This window comes from Carassius carassius, chromosome 2 (assembly GCF_963082965.1).
Source record: "Carassius carassius chromosome 2, fCarCar2.1, whole genome shotgun sequence".
NCBI lineage: Eukaryota > Metazoa > Chordata > Actinopteri > Cypriniformes > Cyprinidae > Carassius > Carassius carassius.
In genome coordinates this window covers 7,643,255-7,660,642 of record NC_081756.1, presented here as the reverse complement: position 1 = coordinate 7,660,642, position 17,388 = coordinate 7,643,255, and the positions used below count along the sequence as shown (strand labels likewise).

Genomic DNA, 17,388 nt, shown 5'->3' with positions numbered 1-17,388 from the left:
CGAGTGCATCTAAGGATAAAAATCATTACACAATAATGAGCTTGGGCGGAAACGATCATCAGTGCAACCGCATGTTGTGAAGTTGCTTTCTGAAGAGGAAGCCTTGATTAAAGAATACCAGTGAGAGTGAGAAAACAACTAAAAGAGGGTTTGTTAGAGGCATGAGTCAACAAAACATAGCTACAGAGGTATAATGATCATGACAATGTTAACACTTAATGATATAAAAAATTAGAGCTGAACAGTTTGCTGCATGACAGCCATATTGCAGTTAGTATCACAAATACTGGAAATGCAATTTGAACATTAATATGATAATTTAGCATTTAATTTATTTGATATAAAAGCAGTGATAAATATAATATTGCTTAGATATAAAAGATAAAAGAATAAACTAAACTAAACTAGGGTTGGTTTATGATGGTTGGCTATTATCCAGTCATCCAAGAGCCCTTTGGTTCCATGAAGTCAACTATTTAATTTATATATTAGTATATGTTTATGTGCATATACAAATATATACATAAATTAGTCAACATCAGGGTTCTTATCGTTAACTAATAATACAACTATTAAAAACATTTTGTCATCTGAAATAAAGCTGAGATACAATAAAATTTAAATATTAGATAAAAAAACATTTTATAAGACATTTTACGTTTGAAAATGTTTGAAGGACTAAAATTACTAAACTTAATGAATAAAAACTAAAACTGGAAAACAAATTAAATCTAAATAGTAATATTTAAAAAGAACAAAAAACATTTTACAAAAGCTTTTTGAAAAAAAAGTATTTATATATGTGTGTGTGTGTGTGTGTGTGTGTGTGTGTGTGTGTGTGTGTGTGTGTGTGTACCCACTTACTGGTCTAAAAAAAGTAAACAAAGTTTTTTTTATAAATTGTAAAAATGCAGAAAGTTTTAATGTTAGGGATAGGAATAGGGACGTGTTTAGGTTAAAAAGTGTTTAAATATCTGTATATAAAAACAATAGAAATCTTTGTAATGTCCCCATTTAGATACAGTAGCTAAGTAAACGCGTGTGTGTGTGTAATATTGTATTACATTAAACATAAAATACACAACATTATACAAAAATTAAATATTAATATAGAGAATCAATTCTGATCTATAGCTATTTTATATATCTATTTTTAGTTTTTTGATCTTAATATTAGCTCGGGATTCCTAAGGAAAAATAGTTCTTTCTTTTGATTTTAGGGTGAAATATTTGTGGTTTCTTGAGATACAATCATCCACACCGTCCTGCCCATGTTTATCTCTCTGGTCAGTGAGTTTTACCTGCAGTCCTGGCGCGGTTTGGCCACGTATCCAGGATAAGCTCCGTAGGTTATGTCACGGCACATCTTGCTGTCTCTGTCGGAGGGCAGAAGTGTGCTCGCCTTCACCAGCAGACCCAGACAATGGTCGAACATGTTCCTCTCCTCCGGTCCGTCCTCAGTGAAGAAACAGTGTCCTAAAGCATCATAGCCCACAACATCCTTCACCTACCGAGAAATTAAGACAGAAATTACGACAGAAGATGAGGTTTTTAGCAACTGTCCAGTTGGCAAATAATAAAATCTAAAAGAAACCCAGTGACTCATAATTTACTCTTAAAATTAATCTGAATCAAAAAGGGAAGTAGAGGATCTTCATTTGTAAATATTTTTATACTGTATATATATTTGTGTGTGTGTGTGTGTGTGTGTGTGTGTGTTTGCATGTGTGTGTGTTTGTTTGTGTGTGTTTGCATGTGTGTGTGTTTGTTTTTAGAATGTCTTGTTTAAAAATATATAATTTTGTGCATTTTTCATAATGAAACATTTAAACTTCTATAACTTATAATAAAGAATTTAAAATCTGTGTAGATATATATGTTTTGTTTTTTAGAATGTTTTACTTGTTTTTAATAATAATACATTTTAACTTCTATAACTTAAAAGCATTTAACATTTACTACAGTTAAGCTGGAAATGTTATTTTCAGGTCTATGCTTGCAAAATGGTTAACAGGTAATAAATGGATCATAACTATTCCATAAATATAATTTGGTACCATAAAATCTCCTAAAAATACAAAATATTACATAAAAGTATTAACAAAACTAAAATACATCACACACAAAAAAAAACCTAGATTTTTGACCACCACAGTATAGCACACAAGTCGTATGCACCACTCTCATTTTGCTTTTTTGAAGCATGTCAGTTTAAAACCCCATCCACAAAGTTTGGACATCCATCCATCCAAAATCTCCTTTTGCATGTCATGAAAAACAAACAGGTTTTAAAAGTGAGTAAACCATGATAAAATCCTCATATTTTCTATTCCATCATGCAATGCTCATGGTAACCTACAACTCAACATAAAAACAACCACAAGATATTTCCATAAAAGATGCCAGCTATCTTCTCTTTTCGAGCACCTGCTGTGAATACACATTTCAAAAAGCCTTAGGTGAAGCTGAAATGCTGCACTTTTTGCCCCCACAAACAACGCTGATGGATACATCATCCCTTCAATGAAAGCTGGCAAACAAACTCGGTATTTGGGACTGAAAGCAATTCCATGAATCCTTTCAAAGAAATAGGTGAATTGCAAACTACCTCAGTGTGTAATACAACTACCGCTGGGCAGAAGAACATTTAGCATTGTTAAACGTATTAGAGGCAACCATCGTCAAAGAGTTATTCACGTCAGAGCTCTGAGGTTGATGCTGCCCCCCAACTGGCTCCGAAATAAAATCATAGCATGCTTTCACAAACGAATAAAGCGACCTCAGTGTGCTGTAACCTTTCACCTCGTCTCCTGTGAAGAAAATAAAGCAGCTTACAGCAGCGCTCCTGCATCTTTGAGAAGTGTTTGAACAGCAGCTCCACACTTTTTAGAAAATAAGCCAAGGACGGACTGCAGTGCAATAAATTACAGATTCATATTCCAGTTCTGTTGAGCTCTGACAAAGCATATTTCATGTAACTAAATAGAGTCAAATGAAGCCAAGTACTCTTTTCAGCTCCCGTATGATGTAAACAACACTGGAAAATCTGCTGGTTGGCATCAGTATCAGCAAAACACCTGGATATCATGCAAGTGTGAAACAGAAAGCCTAGTTTGTCAATTACAAGGTTTTGACTACAGGGTTTTATTTTCCTGACTAGCCTGTTTTCCATTCCTGAAGCTTCAATGTAAGTCTTGCAAAGAGTGCAGGGTTGCGGCCTGTCAATCAAAATCATACAGATGATTGACAGTTAGAGATCACTAAGAATTGAGGAGCAGCTACTGCAGGAAGGCACTGAGCCATATTCTAGATTGTAGAAGTTTTTCAGGATTCATCTTTTCAGCCTTTCTGCTTTTGGCTTGTATTAAACTACTAGTCTTGGTTACGTAAAAGGGTTACAAAAAAAAAAAAAAAAACTCAATTCAAAATATATTCTACAAAAATAAGTATTTTACATTTATATAGATAAAAACATTGCTTCTCAAATACATGGATTTTTGATTTAAGGATTTATATTTTTAAAAAATTAAAGAAAATAACTTTTCTTCTCTAGTACATTTATCAAGGATTTTAAGATATTCATGCAAAATTTGAAAAAAAAAAGCTTTTCATCTCTGCATTTATCTCTGCATTTATCTCGTTTAAAGGGTGATTAGATATTTATACAAATCCATCCATCCACATCATAAACTTTTTCTTAAACTACTGTGCTTTTCCATCCAATAATATTCCCCATTAATGAGATTTATTTGACATACTTCATTGGAAAATTGTTTGCCAGCCCTTTAGATTACTTTATGCTTAAAGCAAAAAAAAAAAAAAAAAATTGTCACTTTGTTACGTAAAACTTAATTCAAGATACATTATCTGAAAAGCCTTATCTTATGATATTTGGATTCTCAAATAATTGTTATCTTCGTTTATGGATTTTTAGATATTATTTACTTTTTCAGTGAATTTTCAGTGAATATTTTTTTCCAGTAGTTGTCAACGCTGTGTGGAAATTAAGGGAACGATAAATAAAAGATTCCATTTGATCAAAATCAAGAACTAAAGATTCCATTCTATTATTTTGCAGCAGAGACTCATTATGGATGTCTTCAGCACACATAACCTGTTCCCCTGAAACTCACCAGCAGCCCGTTGGTGCCGTGGATGGTGACGCAGCGGGAGAAGGTGTGATGAATGGACAGGTCTTTCACGTAAGTTGGCGGGTTGTAGCCTCCCTTCTCATCCACGTCCCCGTTCATATGGAAGTGGACGGGGTAGTGACCCATAGACTGCTGCCCCATGTGCTTAAACTCTACCCCTTCCATATGCACAGAGCGGAAACCTCGCTCCACCTGAAGAGTAAAACATAGGAGAAAATTACACTCTTTGGACAATGATATTAATATCCAAGTTGGGTGATCCCATCAGGGTCTATGCAAGTTGTACTCCTTAATATGGAAATTCAAAATCTGAAACTCGAGATTCTAGATGAAGGAACATCAAAAGTAAGAAATGTAAATATCGTAATCCTTTCAGAATAAGATTTGAGACGTGCATGCCAGTCTATGCATGAATATATGCATGGGCGGGAAGTAAAGGTGTCAGACGGATTGATTTCCTCTCTTCTCTAGCTCTCGCACATCTGGCAGAATGTTCAATTTTGGACTTCACGGCTGCCTTTTTTGTGACCTACATCAGATCATTTCAAGTCAAAGGACTTGAAATATGCTGCATGTCATATCTGTGCAATGCAGTAGAATGGGAGTGAAAGTAAGATGATTTGATGGTTCCCAGGGGAAGGTGGCACACTTTGGCTCCAATTAATGTCTTTCATCCTTTTGGATGGCCAAATGTACAATTTCACCCCGGCCTGACATTTCTCTAAATGTATCATAAATTAGATTAGCCTGGCAAATATCATAAGAATGTGACAGCACGGACACGGAAGGCAGTTTTTATGACCTCCCTTGTGGTTGAAAACCATAAACACAAGCTCAAATCGTCTGGTCGGATGTCAGTGGGTTCACTGCTCTAAACAAGCAGGCTGAACATGTTTTCAAATGGGTATGTGAGCGAAGAGCATTTTTTACTGACATGTTGACCCAAACATGGATACAGCTCTCATTAAATTACTGAGCTCATTCCAACCAAATAATTTAATAATTTATGAGCCCCTGTCAACAAATATTTTTGTTGTTGAATAGTCATTTGATCTCATATGACCTAATGTAAAAGCCTGCAATAATATGGTTTGACCAGTGTGGCGCTGTAGAGCAAGACTGTAATTCAGCCTTCCCATGCAATCCATATGGTCATGCAGAATAAGACATTGATATGGGCTTTATACTGTAAGTACTAATAAACAGCCAACATGCTAGTAATAGGCATGCTAATGAGCAACTAGTTAATAATGAGAATTGGTCCTTAAAATCAAGTGCTACCATGCATTCTATTAGATTGCAAAATATACGAAAGAACAGAGTTAGAGATGCAAATTGGAAATAAAACATGCCACTAAAGAATTTGATGGAAATATATCTGAGAAACTGTGTAGTCTCCTAATAAATCTGAGAAATACTGGGTTAATTGAGAAAATTTTGTTTGTGTTTTTTTTTCCTGTCAATCTTCTGTCCACACTCCTGTCCAGTAGGTGTCAGCAATGCTCCTATAATTTGGTTTGCCAGCCATCATTAAAACCAAAAGAAGAAGAAGAAGAAGAGGAGGCGTTTGGGAAAGTTTTCTAAAACTAAAAAAAGGAAATGCTGTCATTTGTTGAAGCTCTTTTTCATTCTTTGTTTGAGGTAAAAAGAAGTTTGATATAAGCAAGCAGTCATTTACTGTTAGTCGTTTACTCTCCTGATGCTGCTGAACAAAATAAACACACAACAAATATGACAGTGGTGAGAAAAAAGCAGTTAAGAAAGCATCTGATCTTAGGGATGTGGATTTTTACATCAGCTCTATGTACATATATGAAAATGTATAGAATATGTATAATTCAGTATTTTAATGAATTACAAAAGCTGAATAATCGACCAATGCCTACTGATTAATCTGTGGAATAATCTGTGTTTAGTCCATTTATCGTTCTAATATTCTTAAGATTAATCGATTATCTAAATATCTGTTGCTGTCCGAGCCTGGTTGCTGACTTGTTGCTAAAGAGTTTTTAGGATGTTTTAGCTGGTTTCTATGGAGTTGCTGAACAGTTGCTTCTAGATGGAGACTAGAACTATAAACATTGAAACATTAAAATGAACAAAAATGCAATGCCTCAAAGATTTATATTATTTAAATGATACTCACTGCTGAGAGCCATTTGGATTTGGAAGGTTAAGTAAAAGATGACCGATTTAATCTTTTAGGGCTTATATTCTTTATTAGCAAGAATTATAACAAATTTACTTATTTTAACATGTATCACTTCTAAAATTATTACTGTGAGGCGGGTTTTATCAAAAGCGGTTTCCTCACAAATTGAAGACAGGATGACCCAGTTGGAAATCTCTTCTTGAGTGGAGAAATGGGCCAACCTTCTGCATGACAGCGAAGGTGAGGAAGGGAAAGGAACAGTCAGATCTGGGCCAGTTACTAGAGAGGTCAGACGCTTGAGTCGCCCCATCACATACACACACACACACACACACACACACACACACACACACACAGACACACACACACACACACACACACACACACACACACACACATACACACACACAGACACACACACACACACACAATGACAGGCACTTTGCAGGAACCAAAGGCAAAAAAAATATCCATTCTGCTAGTTTGACAGAGTGTTAATGTCTAGCTAGAGGTGCCATTGCTGTAATAACTCATTCTGAGGGTGTGAACATCCATGTTCGGATGAGCTAGTGTACGGATGCAGGCATAACAAGACAACTGTGGCTGCTGTTTAACAGAGAAATGTGTGTTTGAAGTGACAGGAGGGTCGGACTACCTTAAGATGTCCACCAAACGTGTCGAAGGAGAAGAACTTGCAGGCATCATTGCCGTAACATGTCGGCTCCATCTCGCCTCTGATCAAAATGTTGCGAGTCAGCAGTCCGACCTCTGCCCGCATGTCCACACCGTCCACCTCCTCCCCTATGTGAAGGTATGCTGGTTTACCTGTGTACACACACAAAAATTTCACACAATTTCATCACACCTCCGCTATGTAATCTTTTATAATAGGTGTGTTCCAATTTGCATAATCATGTAGTATAAGTGCATGTAGTGCATTCGGACTGAAAATTAGAAATAGAAAAGGTGCATTTTAAATTCCCAGATGATGCACTTAATTGATAAAAAAATAAATGAAAAAAGTGTGGAATGGTGCAGATTTCTTGTTCTTAACTGTCGCAGCTTTAATTATGTAATGGAGGGGAAGGAGCTGTTCGACTACAATGCTGAATGACATGAATGAAATAACCATATAAAAATTAATTCACGACATTTGAAAACAGTGCATAAGTGTATATAAGAGATATACTAATAGACAGACAGACAGACAGGAGTCCCCCAGCCCTAGATAGATCTTTCAATCAATCTCTGTCTGGTCTGTTTGTCTTTCTCCTTCTTCAGAAAAGTCAGTCTCACACATAATATATGAAGTTCTCAGAGTTTTCTGGACACTACAAGTCCTGCAGCAGGACTGAGCTCTGGCAGCAGGCAAAGTGAGAAAAAGAGATTATGAGAGAATCAATACATGCAGAAATATTTGAAAGAAGTAGAGAGAGAACAATAAGGGAGAGCAAGCGAGACAATTCTTGAGCTAACGTATATTTTGGGGGGGAATTCCATACCTCAAATTGGAAATGGTGTAGAGGGACAGAGAGAAAGAGAGAGATGTGATTCCACTCTCAGACATTCTTCCTGTCTGACCCAGATACTGGGATGAAGAGGCTCCAGGACTCAGAGCTCATCTGATAATCACAAACAGGGATGCCTAGATCTCTCATTTCCCACAATGTCTTCCTCCATCGGGTCCCGAGAGACTGGGTCATGTTGACAAATTGCTCCTCCTAATAGATGAGCTCCTCTCAAAGCTCATTCATTCATTTTTAAAATGACTACAGTCACTATACGGCTGGACCTTGAGTCTGTCTAACAATCAAGGGGGGCTTACAGATGTGTCTGGGACAGGAACAGGACACGGGAAAAAGAGACCCAGAGGAAAGAGGAAAATCATAAATGAGATCTCTTTAATATCTCAAATGCTTCTCCTAGGTGCATAGAGATCTTTGCAGAAGTCAAAGATGTCAAAGACAATGTAAATATCAGAAGATGACAGCCCTGTATGAAAATTTAAGGGTCCATAAAAAGATAAAATAACCAATTAATTAATATTATTATATAATATAATAATCACAAATATTTTATTAAAATAATTCTAAATGTTTTTTTGGCAAAAAAAGATTTAGCACAACAAAATGTTCAACTATAGCTCCACAATTTTTTCATTAAATTCTTCCTATTCACTTAATTGAGGACTTGAGTTTCCTGAGCTATGAAATAAACTCTTTCGGGTTTCTAAAATGACGACGGATTTCATAACCCTGACCATTTTAATTTAAAAACAAACAGCAGTCTGCAGCTGCCTAATTGTTGCACGCCATTTTATTGGTTGCATGCTGATAAGATGAATGCCAATCTATTTCAATCACACAATTCAGCGTATCCGAACACTTAGAATCACCCTCAAATGAGCTGATGGCCAGCTGGCACCAAACACACAGATGAGGAAAGGGTGAAAGTTCAGAACAAACAGGGGTCAACAGATTGAAAATGCTTCGCAGCCAGCAGTGGGGAAAATCCAACAGATGGGTCTATTTCCATCACCACACACACACAGAGTCACCTGCAAAAGCCCACTGAGTCAAATTTGACATCTCTGTAGTCAGTCTGAGCCATTGTCCAGCAGTTAGTGCATTTGCTCTGACACAGTGAGCTTTGGTGCTCATGCAGGAGATAGGAGTATGAAACTGGCTCATTGCATTTTCCAGTTTACTAGACAGTGTTCCGGCTGGTTGCTAACACTTTGCTAAATGTTGACCAATTAAAATAAGTGTCATCAGTTCAACTGAATGAAAAATCATTCCAAAATAATGATTCATTGACGATTCATCACATGCATTCAGATCCTAAAGAGAGTGTGAACAGATGAGGTGTTTTGGAAAAAGGGATGGAATACGATACACACATGCACACACTCATCCGGTCACTCTACATCCACACCAATACAAACTAAATTACTTACACACTCCACCAAAAAACATCAACGCCTAATTCACAGCCTAGCAAGAATACTCTCCACCCATCAACACCCAGCTAAATTACACATGCACACAGAACGATGCTACATCAACACGATTCCCTTCACTTATGAACAAATGGAATGATCCAATCAGGGTGGGATGTTGGGTGGGTTGGGGCGAGTCTGACCCTCCTAATTAGAAGAATATTCTTGGTTAAGTTTAGCTCTATCATCAGTATCTCTGACCTTTGTGAAAACTGTATGTTACTCCATCTGTTCAGTTGTTTAAATGGTCTGTTGTTTTAGCAGTGTGACTACTCTTGACAAGTGAACTTGATCTAGTTATGCATTAGCACTATGGAGGGAATTTTGCTCCATATAAAAAATTTAAATATTTTATGGAAAGTGAATATTTTTTTTATATTATAAATAAAAATTATACATATATATATATATATATACACATATATATATATATATATATATATATATATATATATATATATATACTTATATATATACTTTTTTTTTTTTTTCCCAAGTCATAAAAAAAATATGTGGGTGAAATTAAGCTTCACATAAGCAATAAAACTAAATAAATACAATTAAAATAATATAAAATTAAAACTAAACTCATAAAAATGTCTTTTTATAATATCAAATGTTTTATTTATAATATTACATACATTATTTATAATTTTAAAATATGAAACTTTTAGAACTTACTTTAAACATTATGAATGCACAATGGTGTCCTATCATACAGGAGTTTGATTAAGCCAACAAAGAAATATGTTTACAAAATAAATAAGTTCCACCATTCAGTACTGAATAGGGTATATAATCAACATTTCTCTTGTTCTGTCTGCCATCTTCTTTCACTGAACGTATTGCAATGCATTCAGGGACTGTTTTCTACAAATATGCTCTAAAGAAGGCATCAAGGCAGACAGAATAATCATGCTGCCTACCATTCTGAACAGCCTTTGTGTTGTAAGTGCGGGCTCGTTTCTAACGCCGAGCGACACTCGTTCAGACAAACAAACACACGCATTCGCTCAGCTTGTGACAGCAATCTCCATAGACAACTGAAGAGGATTAAATGAGTTTCCTCAGGGCTGGAAAACTGTCTAATGGCTTTTATAGAAGTCTTAAAGTGAGAGAGCGTCCTAAACTTCCGCATCAGAGACAGAAACAGAGAGAGACAAGCTCTCCCCATCAATCTCTTATGAGAGCATCATTAGCACCGTATCTGCAACACGCATCTTTAAATGTGTCGTGATGAATAGACCAGGCGCTTTGTTTTTATGACATCTTCGCTTGTTTGCCATCGCCCACGAGCGACACAAACCTGCTCTAATCGTGCAGGCAGTCGAGACAAATTACGACCCCAGCGGATAATGAATGCGCGACCTCTGCTCGCCAGAGGTCTTGGTGCGTGAACACGTGTGCATGCACACATCCAGGCCTTGATTCTCAAGCAGACATGCATTCGGTGCCATTAAGGTCTTAATTATGGGCCCTATTGAAAAATTACCCATTAAACACACATTCACACACACACACCGAACAACCAGGGGTTGCTGGCAGAGGGACCTACGTGAGCAGACTTTCAGTGTGGTTCGAGTAGTGTCCATCTTTAATTAGTGTGTGTGTGTGTGTGTGTGTGTGTCACAGTGCATGCACACAAGCTGAGCAGACCTCGACCTGTACTCTTCAGCAACATCAGACACATATATATTTATATGTAGAACAGCACATCATTATCTTTAATTCAGTTATGGAACAAACTGTGTCTGAGGTAAGACACTGCTTGCACATAAACATATGGATTATTAGCAAAACACAAATTCATTAACACACTGCTATAGCTCATATACTTGTGATTAGTGATCTGAGCAAACCACTAACATGAAGTTATTAAGTCTGGTGTGTAACTTGTTCTGCACAGGTTGGGATACTTCAAATGAAGTGGTACATTTCTAAGCAATTTAAAAAAAACAACAATATTATCATTTGCTTATATTGCACAGAATTTTTCAAATAAAGCACAGACTGTCATTTTGCAAGTGATTATGTCATATCTGTTTGTAAAAAAAAAAAAGGTATATCTACAGTATATGGTTACTTACATGTGACTAAAGTAACTCAATGACAATAAAATGTGTACACTACCATTAAGAAATTTGGGGTTAGAAAAAAAAGAAATTAATACTTTTATTCAGCAAGGATGTATTCATGTATCAAATGTGAGAATTAATGTAATGACATATTCCTATTTTAAATAAACGCTGCTCTTTTGAACTTGCTTATTCACCAAAAAATCATAAAAAAAAGATCAAGATTTCCACAAACATAAGAAGCAGCACAACTGTTTTCAGCATTGATAATAAAAATAAATGTTATTTGAGCTGCAAATCAGCATATTCTAATGATTTCTGAAGGATCATGTGTATGTGTGTGTATATATATATATATATATATATATATATATATATATGAATAAATAAATAAATGAATAAATATGATGGAGATCTGTCATACAGTAGCTACAATTTATAAATGGGCTTTATTTATTATTTATTTATTTGTGCTGCAAATCAGCATCTTGGAATCATTTCTGAAGAACCATGTGACACTGAAGACTGGGGTAATGATACTTTTTTTTTTTTACAAACAACTTTTTGAGTTTGAGTTTGAACCTTAAAGTAACAGCATATTATTGCATGCTATAGATGGCAAGCATCACTCATTTGCTTCAGGATTTTATTCTTGATGCTTCTCTATATAGATACATGTATGCATTCATTCCTGTAGCTCAATGGCACTAGAAACATCAAAGTCACAGTTTTGATTACCAAAGGATGCATGTACCGATAAAATGCAGAGCTTGAACGCACTATACTGTAAGTCACTTTAGATAAAAGCATAAGCCAAATGCATTCATGTATACATCTATTCAATGTGTGCCTTTTGATCTGGTAGATGTTTACTCAAATTTGACAGTTACAGTAGAATATGTTGTCCAGATGATGCCAGTCTCTATGCATTATAGACAATTATCATTTGGATGCATGACGCAGCTGAAAACCTTACTGGCAAATATACTCACATTACATAGTCATGCATGTTGCATTATGACTTTGCAATGAAACAACAAATGTCAGCATTTTCAAAATGCAGTGTACTCAGCTAACTGTCATGGTTAAGACAATGTGATAAATACAATCGTCCAAGTGAATCAGCGGCATTTACCTGCACCCCAAGCCCCATAGACTTGTGTACTGACAGGAACAGACATTATTGGGGTTTATTAAACACCAGCTTTGTCTGGTGTCACTATGCTGAAGGAGCGAGGAACTGACTTGGCTCTTAAAATAGATCTGTCCTGTCCGCCGAACGGATAGCTGCCACAAGAAATTATGAGGAGGCATGAAGATGAGGAATCAACAGTGGGACAGCTGGAAATGCTTTTAATGATGCTGAAACAGTTGTTTTGGAGAGAGACAGAAAGTGAGAGATGAAAAGATATATTAGAGGCTAAAAGAGACAGATAAAAAAAGTGTGAATTTGGAAAACAACAACAAATTCAAAGCAACTCACACAGAAAAAGAGTTTGCCTGCACACACAAGCATATTTATCGGAAAAAACCTGCTCCCATTAGGTGGCATGTTCATATGAAAGACAGTTTTTAGGACTTATTAAATCATTCATTTGTAAGGAATAATGGCTCTGTGCGTCCAGGCAGTACAGACAGTCATTTTTTGGCAGGATTGCGCCGGTTATAATAGCAATGAAGGCATCAGGTGACACCAAGTTAAGGTTGTTGTACAACAACTGAGATCAGCAAACTGGCAGTACAGATAAAAAAAAAAAAAAAAAACTGTCACACAATATAAGATAGCATACGCGTTTACTTTTCTGGTAGAAAATGTGAGTAATGTCTTTCTGTGCAAATCAAAAGGCATCTTTGGTGGCTGAAAATTTAATAAAATAAAGTAGTAACATTAATTACATGCGTATAAACATTTTTGAAAAATTCATTTTGAATCCACCCTGCACTTTATATTTATTACAGTAGAAAAGTTATTTTTAAATTGTAATAATATTTCACAAAAGTACTATTTTCACTGTATTCTTTATTAAATAAATGTAGCCTTGACCACAAACCTTTAAACAGTATAGTGTAGTATTTTTTTTATTACAAATTTTTTTTAACTTATTTTACATTTCTTATATGCAAAAATCTGATTTCAAATCACATATTTTTTTATGTCAGATTTGCATTATTTATTTATTTATTTTTGTGCTGGTCAAACTAAAATGCATGAACATAAGAAACAGCATAATACTGCATGCTTTAAATGTCAGGCATCGCTCATTTTCTTTAGTATTTTATTATTTATGTTTTTTTATTTTATGTACTGTATATGGATACATTCCTATAGCTCAAAAGGGTTTAGAAATGTAATGGTTGCAAGCTTGATTATCAAAGAATGCATGTACTGATAAGTGACTTAAAGTATAATGAGTTTTAATAGATAGATAGATTATATACAACGCAATTATAAAATATAAAATTATTATAAGGAAAAAATAAAATGTAAATAAGTAAGTAAGTGAATAAATCAGCTGGAGATCTGTCATGTCTATAATTAATAAATGACCTTTGGCCTTTGACAGTATAAACTGGTAAAATAAGGTAAACAAGGCATTAGTGAAAGTTCTAGTAACAATGGAAACCAAATGTTTTTTCAATGTAAGTGGAAGAACTAGTTTTAGCTTTAGTGATTCAATTCAGTTCAGTTCAATTCAATTTTGTGCAGCAATTCTTTGATGACTGAAAACTTCTGCCATTTAAAAATAGCTGAGCTATCTATTACACACTGATTTTTAATTAGATCGCTCTACGGTTATGTGTCCTCTCTTAAGTATTTAGTTCCTTTGATATGCAAAGGATGGGCAAAGAAAGACATAAAGCACTAGACTTCGTTTCCAGACATTTGTGTTTGATTGTAATAGAAAGCTGAATTTATTATCCAGAACATAAAAAACCATTTAACAAGCCACACACAGTCTACTCCAACAGAAAGAGAACATGATGGAGCTGACATTAGAAATAAAGAGGCAGTGTCTGAAAAGAGGAACCTTCTTGCTATTCCTTGACAGGAGCAATTACGCTGATGTCCCGCAACTTAATGCATAGAAAGGGGAAAAGGCTCTTTGGAAAATCCTCAATGAGAAAGCTAAATATTACAGCCAAACTGCTTATTAAATATGAGCAATGCTTTGCACTGACATGCATAGTAACAGAGCTGGCTAATTCCTGGAATTATGGATGCATGTGGTGGCTTTGGAGACTGAATGTGTTCGAAACAACATGCTTTTCGCCATATAAGATTATACTGTATATTTTGTTTAGTATAGCAGGAATTTTGGGGGGGTTAAAGCATTTTTGTAAGAAATAATACCTGTACAAGGCTCTCTAAAAAATAATAAGAAGCCAAAAAAATAATAAGAAGAATATTTTGCTTGCTGACATGTTTTGAAAAGGAAGCTTTGGAATGTTTTGGAAAATGTCGAAGCTATTTGAAATTGCAATTGCTACCGCAAATTCTGTGTTCCATTCAAAATCTGTGGAATATTATGTGGAATATAATAATCTCAAAAAAAAAAAAAAAAAACATTCGATTGCTTAACACTTGTATTAGGAAATAAATTGGGATAGTAGCATTTGCTTTAGAGATGTTTGGATATCAAAAAACATAATCCCTTGGGGTCGTATTACAGGAGCATTCTAAATTAGAATCTTTTAGTAACCATGGCAAGTTCAATTAAAATCTCATTTAGAATATTGAAGTTATCAGATCTTATGACATGGCACACTTTTGTAATATGACCATTAAGCCTGGCTCACACTAAAGGATTTTTAAAATCCTAACCGATTATGAAATCTGGCTGCAGCACACACATTAGGAGAATCTTCGCAGATTATCTTCCCTCAAATCTTAAACATGCACACACTACAAGATTTGAACATCGCGGCGCAATACACACTACGAGATATCATTAAGATTATCATACCAGAAGGAGCGCGTGGCGTGATCTCACGCAGCAGTTCGTCACTGATATTTGTTTACATATGTTAGCTAGCATGCTAGCAGCTTTCTGCACTCACCCAGTGCATTCAAAACTGAGGTGGTTTACTCCAGCGCTTCTCTTTCTCCTTACGGTTGTGATGCATTTTCGACACATTATACAGACTGTCGTGTTCCTACAAAATGTCAAGAAACAGTTTCCTCTGCCTTCACTATCCAATGGAGCCGTACATCAGCTGTTTTGCGCATTGGCTGTGAAAGTACTGACGTAATCATATAGCCATCATCATCCCGATTTAAATCCTAAATATCAAACATGTTTGATATTAATCATGGCTGCCCCGATTTGTGTGCAAGCAGATCGGGAGGTGCAAGATTCGATCGGTGAACGCCTCACATTACCAGATATTCCACGCCGAACATCGGGACCGATGACAAGATGTTTGCTCCGATTCTCAGGAGGGGGAATTCGAGGCTAAATCAGGCAAAAAATCCTGTAGTGTGAGCCAGGCTTTAGTAACCAAATTTCTAAGGCTCAACAATGCTATTCAGCTAACAATTGTTTTGCAGGTGTCAAATTATCATCAAAAGCTTCAGAAATGACTTAACTGTTTGCATTTTATAGGATGCTTCTGAAATGTTGGGTTCCAGTCATTTAGATTTTTCTTTTTCCCAGAAAATCTATTAATGTTATTGCACTGAACTTACTGACTTTGCTCAAACAGGTTTTATTTTTTAATTTAAATATTTAATTGTTTTTTTTATTTTTTTTTACTTTTGGGGGATTTTTCCCCCTCACTTTGATACACTTGTGGGGTTCCCAGTACCAATTTTTTTTTTTTTTTTGTCATCAACAAATTGGATTCAATCTTTTTAACTTGTTTTCTTTCGATTAGCACAGATTTTATACAGTATTTCCTTTTTGGCCTCATTTATTTGAGGTTTTGCACCACAGTTTTTGAGCAAACATTGGCAAAATTATTGCCAAAAACTGAGGTGCATAAGCTCAGATCAATCAGGACTCTGACAAATCAGTTTTAAAAAGGACTACAAAAAATATATGCCAACTGAAAGAAAACATGCTGACAAAAAGATTGAATCCAAGATTTTGTAATAATATAGCATAAGGAGACATTTTTACAAGATATTTTTAGAAAGGCCGATCATCTCTGACTGAGAAAGCCAAATTAGGATTTTCAGCAGAGCAAAAGGGTTAAAGGTGAGCCTTTTCTGAGTTGAATGAAACACAACAGTGCAGAGGAAGTTATCAAAATCAAAACAGCATCATAAAATGATTAAATTATAGACCATGTGGAAACTTCACATACTTTGTACATACATCTGTAATGCCTTTCAGAGTCTCGTCTGGCATGCATCAGTAAAAAAATGCAGACTGTTTGAGGTAGAGATGAGGACTGGAATGATGGGATATATCAGCAGTCTTGAGCCACTGCACAAATAATAAGGACATATTTTTAAAGAATGCGAAAGTACTTTGTGTGCAGAACAGTTGTGTGTTTAGTATGAGCAGGTAATGGGAGACTTGCTCATACTATTATGATTATGAGATTATGTATCATGAAATATGATGAATTCAAATCCTACTTCTTGTGGTAATGTAATGCAGCAAAAAATAATAATTTATTGTCTTGTTGTCCAGTAAAAAAATATGCAAACTTGCATACGCCTTGTTTTTAGAGGATATATTTTATTTTTTGAAGTTTATTTTTCCTACCTTGTTTGCAGATGCAAAAATTGTATTTGATAACAAGAACTGAATCTTGAATTTATCTCGAATTATGTCAATATTTCTTTCCCCATGACATCTTTTCCTGTTTAAAAGCATAGTTCCCCCCAAAATTTAAATGTACTCACCCTCAGGCCAGTGGAAATAGTTAATTCCCTGTTGTCCTCTCATACAAAAATCCAGCAACAAATTTGTTTATGAACTGTTAAATGGTTTTCACCTGTAAACACTGCTTGATCTGTGCATATTTCAGTCTTGATTGAGACAAGATTACTTTTTCAATGGA

At 35.4% G+C, this 17,388-nt stretch overlaps 1 protein-coding gene across 1 annotated transcript in view; it reads right to left on the bottom strand.

Moving 5' to 3' along the window:
• Nucleotides 1-17,388, bottom strand: part of LOC132101384 (cell migration-inducing and hyaluronan-binding protein-like) — a 108,713-nt gene that overhangs the window by 18,177 nt on the left and 73,148 nt on the right. Inside the window, exons 12-14 of the mRNA XM_059506312.1 lie at nt 6,959-7,128; nt 4,134-4,343; nt 1,302-1,507 (exon numbers count right to left, since the gene is read on the bottom strand). Coding sequence (XP_059362295.1) covers nt 1,302-1,507; nt 4,134-4,343; nt 6,959-7,128 — 586 coding nt within the window. The remainder of the gene's footprint in view (nt 1-1,301; nt 1,508-4,133; nt 4,344-6,958; nt 7,129-17,388) is intronic.